The 17,177-nt window shown below is 37.7% G+C and overlaps 1 protein-coding gene across 3 annotated transcripts in view; it reads left to right on the top strand.

The window, feature by feature from the left end:
• Positions 1-17,177, top strand: part of LOC141533419 (uncharacterized) — a 69,487-nt gene that overhangs the window by 29,747 nt on the left and 22,563 nt on the right. For all 3 annotated transcript variants that reach the window (XM_074252315.1, XM_074252318.1, XM_074252323.1), the window contains one exon: positions 7,254-8,560. In XM_074252315.1, the coding sequence (XP_074108416.1) occupies positions 7,463-8,560 (1,098 nt within the window). In that variant the 5' untranslated portion in view covers positions 7,254-7,462. The remainder of the gene's footprint in view (positions 1-7,253; positions 8,561-17,177) is intronic.

Genomic DNA, 17,177 nt, shown 5'->3' with positions numbered 1-17,177 from the left:
AAATTTATTAAAAAATTTATTGAAATTTTTTTTAATTGTTTGTAAAATTGCAGACGTAAAATAATATGATTTCAACGAGGTTAATATTTCAATTATAAAATGATAAATTAATTGGAGTAAATTTACAATCAATGTAATTTAAAGTAAAAAAAAAAAAAAAAAATTGTTTTAATATTAATTTTAGTCACAGTTTAATTTCTACTTCAATTTTTTTATTTAATAATAATACCAAAAAACTCTAATTAAATTTTTAATAAATTTCCACTCAAATCACAAGTTTAAATTCTCATTAATAAATAATTTTAGCTCGAGCTCAAAAGTTTAATTCGAAATAAAAGTTCGATTTTTTGGCTTAGCCTACTGTGTGTCCGATACACAAAGCTGGCCCGTCCTGTGTAGTACAGTACAGCAGTCTGTAGTGAGTTATATATCGTACGCTTGCCACCCGCTATCCGCAGAAGCAGCACAGCAGCCGAGTAGAACCGTAGCAGGAGGAGTAGAGGCAGTAGTTTCAGTCGGTTTCAGTAGAGCTTGGCCGGCAGTGTCCCACCGCACGTTGAACCGTTTGCACTCGTCTCATATATATATATACCATACACATATATACATATATACAAAAGTGATCTTGACAAAGCTGAAAGCTGATATAATACTCTGGAGGAAGAGAGAAGAAGGAAACTAAACTATTCGTCCCCTCCACGTGCTGAACTCCGTACCGGCGCTATTTCCTCTGGCTTTAGCTGTGGCTCTGCCCCTCCACGATCTGGCATCCACATCCACATCCTCGGCGTCACCGTCGCCGTCAACACCACTACAGACTCTACTCCACTCGTTGGGATTCTCTGTCTCGCTCGGATATCCTTGGCTCCCTCTGTCGGTCTCTCAGCGCGTGCTCGCCTAGTAGTATAAACCCCCCTTGAGCCGCCGGGACCGTCAAACCAACAAACCATCGCCAGTATCACCATTCCTCCATGAGCTCTTCTCTCTCACTAAGAAGTTAACTTATCGCGGATACCAAGGTGCTACTAAACCAGACAAGTGACACCTGTCAAATCACCACTCGACCTTTATGGGACAATTTCGCGGGTGACCTACCCTTCACTTCACATACTTTTTTATTGTTATTGTCGTTAATTATTTATCAATTTAATAAAAAAATCGGTAATTAAGTATTTTGTGTTGATATGTGTGTTGTTAAATACAAAGCTCCAAAGTTCAGTGACAACAAGTTAAGATACTACATTGTGATTTGAATTTACAAGTGCATTGTACTTTGATAAGTTTTATTCAACACTGTAAACTCTTTATTTTGTGGACTGCATTCTAGTAGAGGCAAGTTTGTTAATTATTTTCTTCAATTTTTTAGTACAAAATACGAGTATTGATTTTTGTGAAGTCAAAAATAAATTTTTTTTAATCAACAACCAAGGGCGTTTAAATTTAAATATTTTTTTGGGAGTCAAAAATTAGTTTAAATTCAAAAGACTTGTCAAATATTTCGCTTTTTTTATTATTCATACAACTTTTTACGTTTTTGATTATTCACAATTTTTTATTAACTCATTGTGTGTCTCAAAATTTTTTATCTTAATTTTGACAATTATTTTTAGAGTGCTACTTAAATTTAAAGCAATTCGATAATAAGTGTGTAATAATTAGTTATTAAAATTTTGTTGCTCGTTATTTTATCAATCAATTACTTCATTTTCATTTTTTTATCATTTATATTTATTATTTTAAAATTTTTATCATTTTTTTACCCTAAAAATTAATGTTTAAGTTAAATTTTAAATCCATTTAATTTAAAATAATTATTTTACATTTTAATAAAATGAATAAATCAAATAAAAATTAACTTTCCCTAAAAAACAACATAATATTTTTAAAAAACCAAACTCACGAGTCATAACTACTTATTCACACAGATAATTCGGTAATAATAACACTAGTAAATAATATAGTACCGGTTATAGGTATAATAATCCCGGTAGCTATCTATGTCCGTGTAGTGGTTTAATTAACTCACGAGTTTGACTTAAAGTGCCGATATACATCACAGGTTAGCAGCATAGTGGTTTTGTTTTATGCGTACTTGTCACTTCTATTTGATCCGGCGTTTACGACACTCGGATCACCCACACGTCACACATCACACATGTACTCGTGAACCGCGAGTGGAATCCGATGGGAAATCCTTATCAGACACTTATACGGGTGGGTTTTCTGCTCTTTATTTTTATTAAGCCCGACTTGCTGGTAGCCAGTAGCTGGTATATCCGCTATCGACATGATACGAGACTTATATATAATATATTACATACATAACACATTACTAGTCGGCTCGAATATAATAATATTCGTTTTACTTTTTACAGCCAGTCGTTAACTTGGACGGCATGAGTATTAGTATTAGTATACCATACCAGTGTCCGACCTTCCTCCTTTCTTCTTATTCTTATTTGATATCCGTGAACCCTCGGGATATCCGTTCTCGCCTTGGCTCGGCTCGCTCTTGGTGAGTAGGTGCAATCATAGGGCTTTCATCATAAAAGAATCCATTATCGGGTGTAAGACAATGATCCGGGTAAAATGCCCGGTAGTTTTATCAAATTCCCTTTACCTTTTTATGGCTCATTCTCTTTCTGGTTTTCGTTCTTTCTACAATATAAGTAAAGAGACATAGACGTAGACTTTTATTATTATTATTATTATTATTATTATAAATCTAAAGGAGGACAGAGTACAGAGTAAAGTACCGGCAGCTGTGGGACATTAAGCCAAAATCCACGGGATAATTAATGCAAAACAGTGCAGAACGATTTAACGAGATTGTGAGCTGAGAAACCGAGGATAATAGGAAAAGTGGGTATCCGACTGGTTTCGAAATACCAATACCATGGAATACTGATTAGTTCTTTATCATTTTAACTCGGTTAGTGTCTTCATTTAATTTATATTTAATCATGTTAATTTAATCAATATTGAAGCGTAGATTGACAAAAAAATCGATTTCATTCAAGAGATTAATTCTTGAAGCCAAAAAATAATTTTAAAGAGTTTCATTCTTTTTAAATAAGTACAAAAAAATTTTTGAATTCAGAATTTTTGATTTTCATTTACATAAAAGAGTTTTTTAATTTAGAATTTTTTTTTTTTAATTATATAAATTTAATTTAAAGATCAAATTTGATAAAATTAGCTTTTTATTAAAAGCCTTTTTCTCTTTAATCAAAATAATTTTTTTATCACTGTGCTCTGAATAAAAATTTTTCTATTGAACAAAAGCAAACATCGGTAGACTTTTCCATGAGTTGATATGTAAATCAAGGGTTTGTTTAGTTCGTGTCTTAAACGACCAGCAGAGGTAGACAAAATAAGTAACGAGATAGATAGATTGGTAGATTGGTAGATTTCTAGATAGATATAAAGATAGGAAGATAGAAAAGGTGCATATAGAGGTTACAACAAACAGAAAACACACGGGATAGGAGTTGTAGATTGTACAGTGTGGCGTTCCGGTGCCCGGCACGGGACGCGTCTCTCCTTCTCGCTTTATCGTACTCGTAGCAGGAACTCGCAACACACCCGCCCGTTTGGGAATTCAATTTACTGCCGGTCCGTGTACTCGAGCTCGACGCGAAAATCGTCTAACTGCACACCGTACAGCATATCGGGTACAGTATATATATACTATATGTTATATATGGGCACTAAAACTAAACCGAGGTAAGGGTGTGTGCTGGCTTTTTCAGCTCAACCCGACCTTGGTACCTTCTGTGCTCACTCAACCGTGTTAAACGTCGGAACAGAACATTCTCACCAACAGTTGTTACTGTTGCTGTTATTTTTGCTCCGAAATATGTTTCCCCCGCGAAGTTACCCTATAGTGCGGTAAAGCTAAACCTTTTAATATTTTATTTTTCCACATTCGTTTCCGCAGTCGCTGTCGTACTTGCAATTGCAGTTCTGTGTTTCCAGACATTTTTTTTTTTTTATTATTTATTATTTATTTACGGGATGGTTCTTTTTTACTCAAGCTTCTCCCGGTAAATAGAAGAGTATATTTAACCGAACATTTCACAGAATTTTTTATTAATGTCATTTTAATCTTTACGAATAATTTTTATTAAAATAATCACTAATGTTTTAAATTTTAGAGTTGAAAAAATTTTTTGGTAATATTTTATACAAACAAAATTAGTTCGTAACTTAATTTTTGAAATTTTTAATTTAGAAAATTTTAAAAATTGAAGTATCTAAAAAATTTTACAATTTTATGACATTTTCCTTGGTCAAATTTGTCATTCTCTTTAAGAAAAAAATTTTAAGCAGAGCTCCACATTTAAAACAAATTTATTTCCAAATTTTAAATGTTCCCCAATTGATCTACTTTTTTACTGTTATTTTTTTTTTTTTTTTTGTATGCGGAACGCACAATTGGAGTGCATTAAATATTCAGTCGATAATTTTGTTATTGCGATCACACGAGTGGGTATTCGTATTATTAACAGAACGAGAGAGAGAACGAGGTGGTGTTGTGCGAGTAGAGGGTGTAGTGGGTGGACGAGTAGAGGAGTCTTTTGTCACGGCATATCAGTGAGTAGGCAGGAAGCACGTAGCGTGACACCACAATTCGTTCGTGGTCGCGTTCACGGCTTACATATATGTTAACGCATAGCAGTATAACAATAATGATAATAATAATAACAATATAAAATGTACAGATACATATGTGTGGGTGTGGTGATATAAATGGGCGACCAGAGTGTAGTGTGTATGAGAACTAGCTCGCGTCATAATACGTCCCGCGTGCTCAGCAAACTGTGTGATAGAGGATACTATATATGTATATATATATTATTATATATATAGTAGAGTAGTGTACGTGACACTATACTTACTCGTATCTTGCAGTGCCTGAAGCGGAGCGAGACAAAGAATGAGAAGGAGCTACCGACTGTTATGTAGACCCCACTGTCACGGGCCGCCGCTTCGAGGACCAAGTCGCTGATGTTGACTCTATTGTGTGTTTATAAATTATTTAGATCTTGCCCAGAATACGGGGATTGGCTCCATTGGGTTTTGTCTACGGTCCAGGGCTTACGTCTTCGAGTTACTCCAAGTTTTAAGATCTATGGGGTCTTAGTCTGTTGGTTTTTGGTGAGGGAAAAAAATCCTTGCTTGTGGGCGTAAATCCCGTTTTTAAACATGCTTCTGGTTTTTGAAGTAAGGAAGGTTTTATTGGCTTAGAAAAAAAATTTTTCCTTGAAAGTATTAAGGGCTTATACGCACTTAGACCGCAAAAACCGATTTATTGATCATTTGTTAAAAATAATCTTTTTAATTGATTAATACCAAAATGAACATTAAAAAAATGAAATTAAAAAAATTAATTAAAAAATTTCAAGTTCGTATAAATTTTTTTCGGTGAAAAAAGATCAATCCCAAGATCTCAGTCCTTTAAAATTTGACTGATAGCTAGAATAATGTTTTCAATTTGTCTTAAAAATTGATTGAATCCTTAAAACGATGATATATATTTATCGGATTTATGTCGGAAGCAACGAAATTAAATGTATAATTGCATGTGGTTTTAAAAGTTGAAACGCGATGACGAGCGAAGATCGATCATGCTAGAAAAAGGGTAAAAGCATCTGGGAAAAAAGCGAGTTATTTCGGTGCTCTGACAAGCGACGCGCGAACCATGATTGCTTTTACGGCTCGAATTTCAGGCCTTTATAGTACTCTGTATTCTCTGTACCAGATAGTGTATGGTATATATCGTACGGCGTATAGTGTATAGTGATGCACTGTATGCACCGAGACAGAGCAGAATTCACTCGAGAGTAAAGAGTATAGAGCACGGAGTACAGAGCACCGAACAGAGTAAAGTAGAGTACTATTCATCCTCGTACACGCCCGGAACAGATATAGAGTAGTTATTTAGTTATAGTTATAGTTGGCTCTGAAATTCTGAAAGTGACTATCCGAAACAGAACAGCTTCTGACGTTCCTGATACTCCCACCCACACACAAACACACACACATACACACATATTTTTCGATAAAAGACAAAGACATAGGAGGTTTAAAAGACACAAGCTGCAAAATTCCCGAGAGAGTTTTGAGCCGGGTGTCAACGAACCGGTTTCCCAATTTGCGCGAATGTTAAACCGAGAGAGTTCCTCGTTGTCGTCGAGTCTTTTTCTCACCTTAAGAAACCGTTTCGTCTTAACGAAGCGAAATTTTTATCCGCCTTAGGGCGCTCGTTAAACTTTGACTCTCGTTCCAACCGGGACAGTGTCATTCCACCGACCGAGGAACTTCCTCTGTCTTCTGTCCTTTGTTCTCTATTCTCTTCTTTTCCATCTACATATACATATACGTATACATATCCAAGAGCAAGGGATAAGGAGTTGAGTTGAGTTGAGGTTTATATCCATATCCACCTTGAGAAGTCGTTTACTCCTTGAAAAGCGGGAGAACCTCGTAATTACAACGTCGGGACGCTTTGCCAGGGTAAACAAGATTTTCCCAGTCCCAGGTCTGAGATACTGTGAAAAATCGGGAGTGAATTTTCACTCCAATCACTAAAAAATTAACATAGATTTTAAACTGCAAAAATTTGAGTAACAAGTAAAAAATGATAAATTATTAAAATATAATAAATAAAAAAAAAAAAATTAAGTATTCACTCCGGAAATTTTTCAGAGCATCATAACTATGCTCAATTCCTCTTAGTACCAACTTTAAGAGAATCCAGGCCCAATAAAATTGTGACACCCTTCGACTCTTGCTATTTAATAAGTCAGAGCCAATTTGTTCAGTTTAATTCCACACATTATATTCCCGCGGTTTATAATCACCCTCTCGGTTCTATTTTCCCTCTACAAAATATATAATACAGAACAGAGCTCACGCGGATTACCATCCAGCATCCAGTATCTACCCCTTATATTGCTTGCAACCAACCGAGCCAAATCCAGCGCCAAAGTAGAGTCAGCCGCCAGCCACCAGCCACTCACACTCTTTCCCGCTTTCTATAGATATACAAACGCTCCTGCGCTATTATAGAGCTCTCGACGCTGTTGAGCGAGCGGACCATTAACGGGAGCCACCCCTTCCATTTAAACCTTCCAAGTAGTGTAATCGGCAACTGCTCAGTTAATTTTTCTCATCACTATCGCCAACATTTAACCTTCTCTGCAGAATTTCCCGGCGTTTAAATTAAAAATTCTCATTTATTGTTACAGGCCACGGATAAAGCCATCTTGTGAGAATCGGCGGAATGTCTTGGAACCGATGAAGCGGGGAACCCACAAGACAGACCAAAAAACAAGGATCCGGTGGATGGTGCTCAGTGTGAACAGCCGCTGATAAAATCTTCGTCGATTAGTGACTCGGAGATTTCTTAAATCGGGTGGGATTCGAGTGAGAGTCAAGTCCTTAATTCCGTGGAACAATGGCCAGCGCGACTATGGGCTTGCGTCGTCGTGTACCAGTTAACAATCCCACCGCGTCCCACCATCCGGCTCCCAGCAAGCGCTCACGCTCCGAGAACAACAACAATCCGTCCCACGGTAATCTGAACTCGTTGGGCGCCAGAGATGATCAGCCAGCCGCTAAAAAGTCCCGGAGTGGATTGGCTGCCAGAACTAATGCTAATGCTTCTGCAAACACAACTGAAGGAGGACACGGAAAGAGGAACAGTTCCAAGTCCAGAGGAAAAAGTCCGCTTCAAAGTTCCCAACCTGTCGCTGTCACTGTCGCCAGTCCAACTTGCACTAATGTCAATGTTAACGTCAACGTCGGTCACGTCAGTGAGGCTGATATCAGCGGGGGGTTCAATGTGCTGACACCCTCGCCCTGGTCCGTACCAACAAGCCTTTGTCCGATGCCTCCAACCATTCCGTACATGGCGACTTTCGTTGGAAATGCAACCAATCTCAACAAGAACTCGTCTGTGTCCTACCTGGATATCTCAAACATGACCAGCGGTTCGCTGTCTGGAACTGTTCCAGTCTCAGCAGGAGCTCCAGTTTCGTCATCAGGATCTGGGGCGGCATCCTCAGTAGCAGTGTCTTCAGTTGTGTCATCATCAAATGGAAAAATGAACGGTTTTGGTTCAAATTGTGGAAAAACCGAGAATAAAAGTGCTAATGGGTGCAGCAGCATTCCTTTTCCGGGCTTGGTACCCAGTCCGGGAATTCCCTATGTTGGGAAACTCACCCAGTCGGAACCCTCGCCTGTCAAGTTCCAGAACGATAGCATGTACAACGCATACCAACCCTGGGTGATTAAAACATACGGGGACTTGGCAAAGACCAAAACGATAACGATTAAGAAGTATGGAAGGATTCTACGTACGCTGCGAGGCGAAGAGGTGAACAGCGCGGAGAACAGCAAGTTCAGATTTTGGGTCAAGAGCAAGGGGTTCCACATTGGACAGCCGGAAGGATACGACGCGAAACCAGCGGACAGGATAATCGGGCGTCATGCTGTCACGAGTCCGGGTCTAGACCCACCTCTGTATGTACCCACGCAGTTGCCTCATAATAAGGTGAGTCAAGGAATTGTTTTATGTTTATATAAATCTGCGAACCTTGGATTTTTATCAGTGGTTTTATTTTTGTTTATGTTGTGGACTGGTTTTATTATTGCGCGGTTGTTTTTGATTGTTTTTGTTAGAGATCTTAAAAAATTTTAATTCTTAAATACAGGAATCTTTGAAAAAACGATCCATAATTAACATAAAAAAAATACAATAACTTTAATTTGATCGAAACATCGCTCCAATAGACAGATCTCTTGTTCCAAAATCAAACTACATAATAATTGATTCTGCTCGAATGCATCGAGCGTATAACTGTACAGAGTAAAAAATATACATTGTCTCGGTAGTAGTATAGCCGTAAAAAGGAGCGGTAACTTGAGCGTAGAATTTTTGATAGACTGGTAGAATAATTTTGGAGGTCCTGGGAGTTTATTACGGGTAAACCAGTCGACGATGACAACGTGGCTGGCGACATATCCCGTAAATTTATCCCGGTGGTGGCTGGTGGTGCATGTGCAGATCTCACTCGCTCGCTGGGTGGCGTGGAAAGGCCAGTGGAAGTACCAGAGAAAGATAAAGAGGGAGCTTAAAGGACAGCAGGTCCGGCCGGCTAGTCATTAGTCACTTTCCGAAGCAGAGGCACGGACAGGCTCAGGCTGTGCCGGTATTTTCTCTCTCAACTCCGTTCAGCTCAGCTCTGCTCAACAAAACTCAACTGGGTGCTCCATCGTGTTGCTCTGTTCTCCGGTCTCGTTATCAGCCGTCTCTCTTCCTCTTCCTCTGACGGTATGTATGTATCACTATACATATACATACTCGGTTTAATTCTCGCAACTCTACTTCATTCCACTTGATCCTCCATATTCCATCCACGTCTCTGCTCGCCGTCTCTTGGAAGCCCTCTTTCTCACACACATACACACACATACCCACACACACACACACCTGCTCATCATCATCATCACACATTCACCGGATCGTACTCTCATGTACGCCGGCGAATTTATACCGCTCGTGTTCGCCTCACGGTGCTAAGCCTCTCACGCGTCTATCTTGATTGAGAGGGAGAGCGTCGCCTGCAGCAGGGCCTCGAACAAAAGAGCGAGAGGGAATATGGGCGTCAGACCCGATACGGGTTCACTGGATAGGAGGTTGTGCGAGGGAGAAAGAGAGAGAGAGGATGCTTGTCATTGATCGTCCCGACTCTACGACTCACCAGCCAAGCTAAAGGTCCCGTACGGGGTATACCTATATATTCACTCCTGGCTGCTGCTGGTATGGTGTGTTTCGTACATAACATGCCCATATGTGGCTGCACGCGATTACGCGTAGGTATATAGGCATATATACCCACCATACCGCCGCTTGTACCATTCTCCACACTCCCATTATATCTACACACATGTGAACATATCAACATATCAACACACACACACTCGCATGAGTACTCATACTCATCGCGTGTGCGATCGAAATACCGTTCTGAAATTACTTGGCACTGCGTCCGGTTCATTTCATCCTGCATTCACAAAACTCAATATTCTTTACAGCTACTACTGTTATATAGATCTATATGTGGTACTTACTCCCACATGGATTAATAGTAATGCTGATACTAATGTTAATGCTGGTAGTAGTGGAACCGAGCCCAGTTACCAGGAACTCCTAAAATAATTCTACTTAGGTACTCTAGATTAGGGTTTCGTGAACTCGAGAAACAATTCCTCTTAGAAATTGAAAGTTGGCAATATTTTATTGAAATGGTTTTTTTTTTGTGAGAACAAAATTTTTTTGATTAATTAAAATTTTTTTTAAGCAAAATTTCTTATTTTTTACTAACTTGGTATTGCTATTGAAAGTGAATGAAATTTTTAACATCTACAAATTTTGTAAATGTATTTAATTTTTCTGATGAAACCAATTATTTTAAAAAATTATCAAGACTTTGAATGATAAACTTATAATTTAAACCAACTTGGAATTGAAGGATAGGCCGACCTAGAGCGTTTTAACTTTAGAAAGCCACAAAAAATCGACCCGCAAAAAAATAACTCACTAAATAAAAGGTTGCCTGTATAATAATAAATAATAGCAAACTACGGGTTTTTATCCGCCGGAGTTATTTTGCTTAGTTATGAGTAATCGAGCGTAGAAAGAAGTCCGTCGTACCATACATATACCAACACCGGAATATAACATGTGAATGCCAGGAGAATAAGAATTACTACATAGACTTATACATACTCACACACTCGAGAAGTTTGGTTTGTTTTTCAATCACTAATCGCCGTGACGACCTTCTGAGAGTTTATTTTATTATTTTAACGCTTTCCAGCTGATAAAACCTTCTATGTATCCATAATCGATGCATACATGTGACCAAGGTTTCATAGTACATTATCAATTTCGTCTAAAATCATCAAACAAACTCTTATCCACTTTTTATTTTATAGTAAAATGGAGCGAAAAAAAAATTTTTTTCTGAGCTTGGGAGTAAAATTTTTAGCTTATAAAAAAAACAAAAAGATTTTTTTTCATCAACATTTTATGATTGCTCACTAATTTTCAAAATAAATAATCTATTAAATTTTTTAGTTTTAATTCCCAAATTTTATCCTCAAGCTAAAAAAAAAAAAAAAACAAACAATCTATTATTTTTTTGCTCCACCCTACTGAGTAGCATGTAATCTCATAATAAGACCGAGTATTGTGTGTTTGTGTGATGTTTTTATGAGAGTACCTGCCGAAGGTGTCACAATAAATATAAGAGCGTGGATATAGAGGAAGCGAGTGGTACTATAGGTGAATGGGTGACACGCGTGTCAAGGGTGTCCCGGGCAACTCTGCCTTTAGAATCCCTGTCACGGTCCGCTCGATTATTATCGCCGGGTGGATGATGAAAGTATCCTCGCACGTGTGCAGTTCAGCGGGGGACGGAGACGCATCAGTATCTCCAAATAATTCTGTGAGGGTAGCAGCATTATAGTTACCATTATTATCATCATCATCATTATAATCGTTATTATTATTATTGTTATTATGAGTGAGCAGAGCACGGCTGGCGGCTCTTTTACACGGTCAGGCTGAGTCACGCACCAAAGAGAGAACCAGCCCGCAGCGATGCTTCATATATGTGCTTTATAGATACAAATATACAGATACACATGGATGAAAGATAAAAACAGGGAGAACAATCGAAAAGACCGGAGAGAAAACGATTCTCTCAAAGAGAAAGGGAGTGGCGAAAAGTAGAGGTTGCTCTCCAGCTAAACCCTACGCATTTTTCTCTCTGAAGCTGGAGCACAAAGTGCTGGTGGCGATCTGACGCCTGGGGAACTGTTCACACAAATACACACACACACACACACACCCATATGATGTAGTTTGCTCTGGAGCTGTGTGAGCGTTTGTAAAATGTTCGTCGAGGCCGTCAAGAGCAAACTCCTTGTAACAAGACCCGGATCGATTTTTCACGCCCGCGGAAAAACGAGAGCCGAGCAATCAGATGACGTGCCGAAAAATCTCGTGAAGGAGAAATTAATCTTCGTGAATAAATTACCAGGTAGATCTAATGCTCAATACTGAATGGTAAAACCTTAAAAATTAATCACTGGAGATATATTTATATATCATAATAAAAAAGTGTGATTTTCACGGTGTCGGCAGAGCTCTCTTGATCTTTCCGACTGGCAGTTACGTGCCACTTATCGGTAACCTCGAGTACCGGGAGTAAGAGAAGTACAAGCCATACCGCTGCCTCCAATCCTCGGTGAGGCGTCGCCAATTAACTGCTATATATACATATATATCTATATATAAATGAATGTCTACTGGTTTAGTATAGTAAAGTATTGTACATGTGTGTGAATTTTATTTCAATCGGTGTATCCTCGACGGATGAGTTAAAGTATGAGTATGTGCATCTCCATTCACGGGTATGTACGATAAGCATCGATAAACCTCATATGTACCTCATACCTCCCATATAAGCTTCACGTCCGTACTAATTAACTTGGATAAACCTGGAAACACGCGGTATCGAATTCCATCCATCACCACTCGCGCCCCTCACACCACTCCGAAGTGAAACTCACGTTTATTGTATGATATATAGTATATAGTTTATGTATATATTGATGTAGATGTTGATGTTGATGTGTGTGGGATTATGTATAAGCCACCGGAGTAGACCAGATATAATATATATATATATATATATATATATATATATATATATATATATATATATATATATATATATATATATATATATATATATATATATATATATATATATATATATATATATACATACATACATACATACATATATATTTAATAGTGAATTTAAACGTTGAAATTTATACAATATACAACATACCGTATATATTTTAGGTCATAAATATTAACCATTTTCGAGACAACATTTAACTCTTTGTACCATGATAAATCGACTTGACACGAGGTCGCGGCTCTCTACGGGCTGAGGAAAGTATTTCTGGTAAAGACGTGTCTGCCTATCCACCGGCTTTCAGTGTTCTCTGGAAAGTACACCCGATAAGTGTAAAAAAAATAAAGGAAATGACTCTAAAATAAAAAGGAAAGAGGATTCCTGTTAAAAGTTTAAGCGAAATAAAGAAGAAAAAAAGTAAAGTAGGAAGCGGTCAGAAGAAGGAAGGAGAGAAGAGCGTATATGGGTAGGCTGAGGTAGATCTGAGTGGTTAGCTCACGGTTTATAACTACAACCGGGCGTATGGTGAGGTAAGGAGGCTAAGCAGCACTCTATAGTTGGTAGTGTGTATATGCTTATAGAAGGATTTGTTAGTTTTTTATATGCTTTATTAATTGTTGATAATTATATTTATTTGTCAATTATTAATGAATTGATTTATTTCGAAATAATTCATATTTTAATTGCAAAAGATTATTGTTTTTTTCTGAACAATTTTTTTTTTTAACAAAGAATCAAATATTGACGAAGCAGCATAAATATATAACTTCTGGAAAATTTAGTGATTTAATTTTACATTCAGTGGTAATTATTAATTTTTAATTACACTTGAAATAAAAATCTTTCCGATCGTTATAAACTACTATTTGTTTAATTATAACTGAATTATTTAGTAATTTTATTTAAACTGGTGAATATTTGAAACCTTCACCTTAATCAAAAGTCAATAAATTCTTGTATTAGTGTGCAATATTATACAACTGACTCTGAATTTGAGAAATAGTATGTGATACGTGATATGTAGTAGTAGGCTAAGTGAAGTCGGGTAGTGCGTGGCCCGCGCGATGCTCACCGGCCCGTAGCCAGGAGCACCGGCGGCAATTAGTAGCGGGCCGCGAGGGAGCCCATTCCGGCTGATCCTGCTGCTCGTTCGTTCCCATTACGAACTCTCTAAACTATACCTATGCCTATATTCTCTTCTTGGGAATGGGTATAAAATGGGTATGGTCTCTTAGCATCTTCCACTCAACCATGCTCCACTCGATAAAGCGTACCTCCGCCGTCAGCCCCTCGCCCGGCGTTCCACTCGAACGTTTCCTGTACACTCGCCTTTTTATCTTTTTAGTTATTTTTTACTTTTTACTTTTTATGTCTGTTGGCTCTTTTTTAAAGCTTTTTTTAAATTCTCCGGGTCTCCTTCGCGTGCGCGATCCCAACGCGCAGGTGGGAGGGAGACGGTGGCGTAAAAAGCGGTGCATCAAGGTGAAAAAGAGTAAAAAGAGGGCCGGAGATTGTGGTAGTAGTGGAGGACAGTGTGGTTGTATTTGTAGTTGTAGTTGTAGTAAGCCGCAGGCTTTTTGTCCCGCCACCGTAACTGCTCTCCCGACAAAAATAGACGGCGTGAGAGAGGAACAGAAAAAGGAACAAGACAGATAGAGCAACCGAACAGACAACCAGACGATTCGCTGTCGACATCGTGGTTACTACGTCTGGTCTCTGCTCTCTTTTCTTGTTCCGGAGACCTCGTTAGAGTAAGCTCTGCTCTGCTCTGCTGGGCTTGGATCTAGCAAAAAGCTCGCTATGACAGAGGACAATTCACGGGACACAACCTGGCATGCTGGTATGCTCAAATTGATGAGTCTTCTGCACCGGAATTGACGAGGATTACGTCAGTAGCTTACTGCCGATGTATAAGTCTTATTATCTCGGTTTAGTATTTCAGTTAAATACCAGCAGTAACTTCTATAGAAGAAGAAGAAGAAGAAGAAGAAGAAGAAGAAGAAGAAGAAGAAGGAGAAAAAGAAGATAAAAGAAGAAGAAGAAGAAGAAGTAGCGGGTGTAACAAATCTCTGGTTATCGAGCGGAGAGATTCGCTCTCAATAACACTCGTGACTTCTTCGAAGCCGATTATCCCGGTTGGTTAATCCGACCAGTTTCCCATCAGCGGCTTGAGTTAAGGGCCCAGCATCATTCCACACCGATTATACTAAATATAATAAAATGCCCTTTGCTATTTTATTATATTATATTCCAAAGTGTGTTTAGGATTTACAACTATTTTTTTTGGGTGAAGTATTTAAAGTAAAATTATTCTTTTTTAAATGGGTGAACTTTGAGAAATCGATACTACTGCCGGTGGGTTAGTATTGAGTAAAAAATATATATATTAACATCCAGTTACTGAACTTGTCAGAAACAGGTTCACTTGTAGAGGTTATAGAAAAGTTCTTAGCCATAGAGGGTAACTGTGACCCTAAGTAGGCTTTGTCGTTTTGGAGTCATCAGTGTTTAGCTTATTTTAGATTTAAATCGCTAGAATCGGGGTCTTTTTATGCGAAAATATGAACATTATTTTTAAGAGTTTAATTATTTTAATTCAGGATGAAAAATTATTTAGTCAATTTTATTAAATTTACTTATTTATCATTTATATTCAAACTAAAAAATTTTTCAATTGAGAAACTTTTCTTAGTTTTAGTAAATTTTATTAGATTTAAGTTCAAAAATTTTTGAATTTAAAAACTGAGTCAATTTTATAAAATAAAAGAATTTTCTACTTTAATTTAAAAACTTTTTTCGACTAAAATAAACATCTGAATAGAATAATTGTTCATATTAAGAGATAGCAAATACTTAAAAAAAAAAAAAAAAAAACGATAATAATTATAAACATAAAATTTCCTCCATGCTGGAATAAAATACTGATACCGGGAAGGATGAAAGGAAAGGATCGAGCTCAGAATCTCACGGCAAAGTCGACGACATCCTGAATGCTGAATACCTAAGTCGGGAGCAAACAGAGTAAGAGACTATTCGGTTGCGAAAAGGGCCGGCGAATAATCCTCGTCGTCGTCTGCTCTTTGGGCTTTGGATCGGAATCTCTTTCTCTGGTATTCTGACAGTCTGCTCTGCAGATGATGAGGAAAGAATATCACCCTCGAATATCGGAGTCGAGGGTGATCGTTGCCAGGGCAGACTGCACACATAAAACCATTCTTCTTCTTCTTCTTTCTCTCTCTCTCTCTCTCTCTCTCTCTCTCTCGTTCTCTGGTTCTGGTTCTGGTTTTCGTGCTGGGGCTGTCCTTCTCGGTAGCTGTTGGAGCTCGCTTTGGCTACGTTCCGCCTACTCTATCATCATCGGCCCCGTCGGGTTCACTTGCTCACAGCAGGCGCAATCCTGCCCACTACACACCGCTTGGTCGCGTACAAAAGAGCGGCGCCGATCGATATCGCTCTCGAGAGCCTAATTCGGGCCAGTCACGTACAACCCGGCAAACAATCCCGATTATATATGTATGTATAGATATATAGATTGAATTGAGTTTGTGGTGCAAGAATGGTAGCCGAGAGTATAACGACAACTCTCAACTACGCGGTAATGCACTAGATATACCGCCTTCGGTGGATTGCGTCTGCTTTTGGCAGGTTAACCAAGATACCTAAGGTGTAAATCACCGCTAGACTAATTTCGCTTGATTATTTCAGTCCCGGGCTTATTTAAGAGAAAACTCAGCAATGTTGATCAAAAACTTTTTGTTCGATGACTTTGATATTGAGAAATTAAGTAAGCAGTGATTTAAAATTTCATGATTTTATGGAGTAAAATTTTTTTTATAGACTACTAATGACTATTAATTGGTTAAAAAATTAACTTGACTCTAGCGAAAAAATCTTGAGATAAGAAACTAATTTTGAAAATTTATTGAATCAAATTTTATTAAGTCAAGAAAAATTTATAAATTCAAGAATTTTTTTCTTTTAATCAATATTTTAAAAGCAAATAAGTGAAAAAATCACGAATTGACAATTAATAGGTATAATTTTATTCAATTAGTAAAAATGATCACATTTTGAATTAGTATATTTTCCACTAATTGGCAAGTAAAATTAAAAAAAAAAAAAAATTACTAATTTTTGAGTTATTTTTCATACTTGTTATTTTAAAAATAAAAAATTGAACTGATTAAGTTTTAAAGTCATAATTATCATCATAAAATTTTCTGGATGAGCGATTTCCTCTGTTCCTTTTCGTAAGTCGGTCCTTTTGCCTATCAGTGGCTATTCTTGGATGTGTAATGTAGACGATATAGCAACATCCGTCATTGTCGGCGTCGCTGTCCGCTCATTTGTCGCACTACACACTCTACACACTCAATGAGGACACAGAATGGG

This window comes from Cotesia typhae, unplaced genomic scaffold (assembly GCF_013202065.1).
Source record: "Cotesia typhae breed Kobodo isofemale line unplaced genomic scaffold, CoteBio_Ctyphae contig_123, whole genome shotgun sequence".
In the NCBI taxonomy this organism is placed as follows: domain Eukaryota; kingdom Metazoa; phylum Arthropoda; class Insecta; order Hymenoptera; family Braconidae; genus Cotesia; species Cotesia typhae.
Note: the sequence above shows the minus strand (reverse complement) of the source record. Positions and strands in the feature narration are given on the sequence as shown.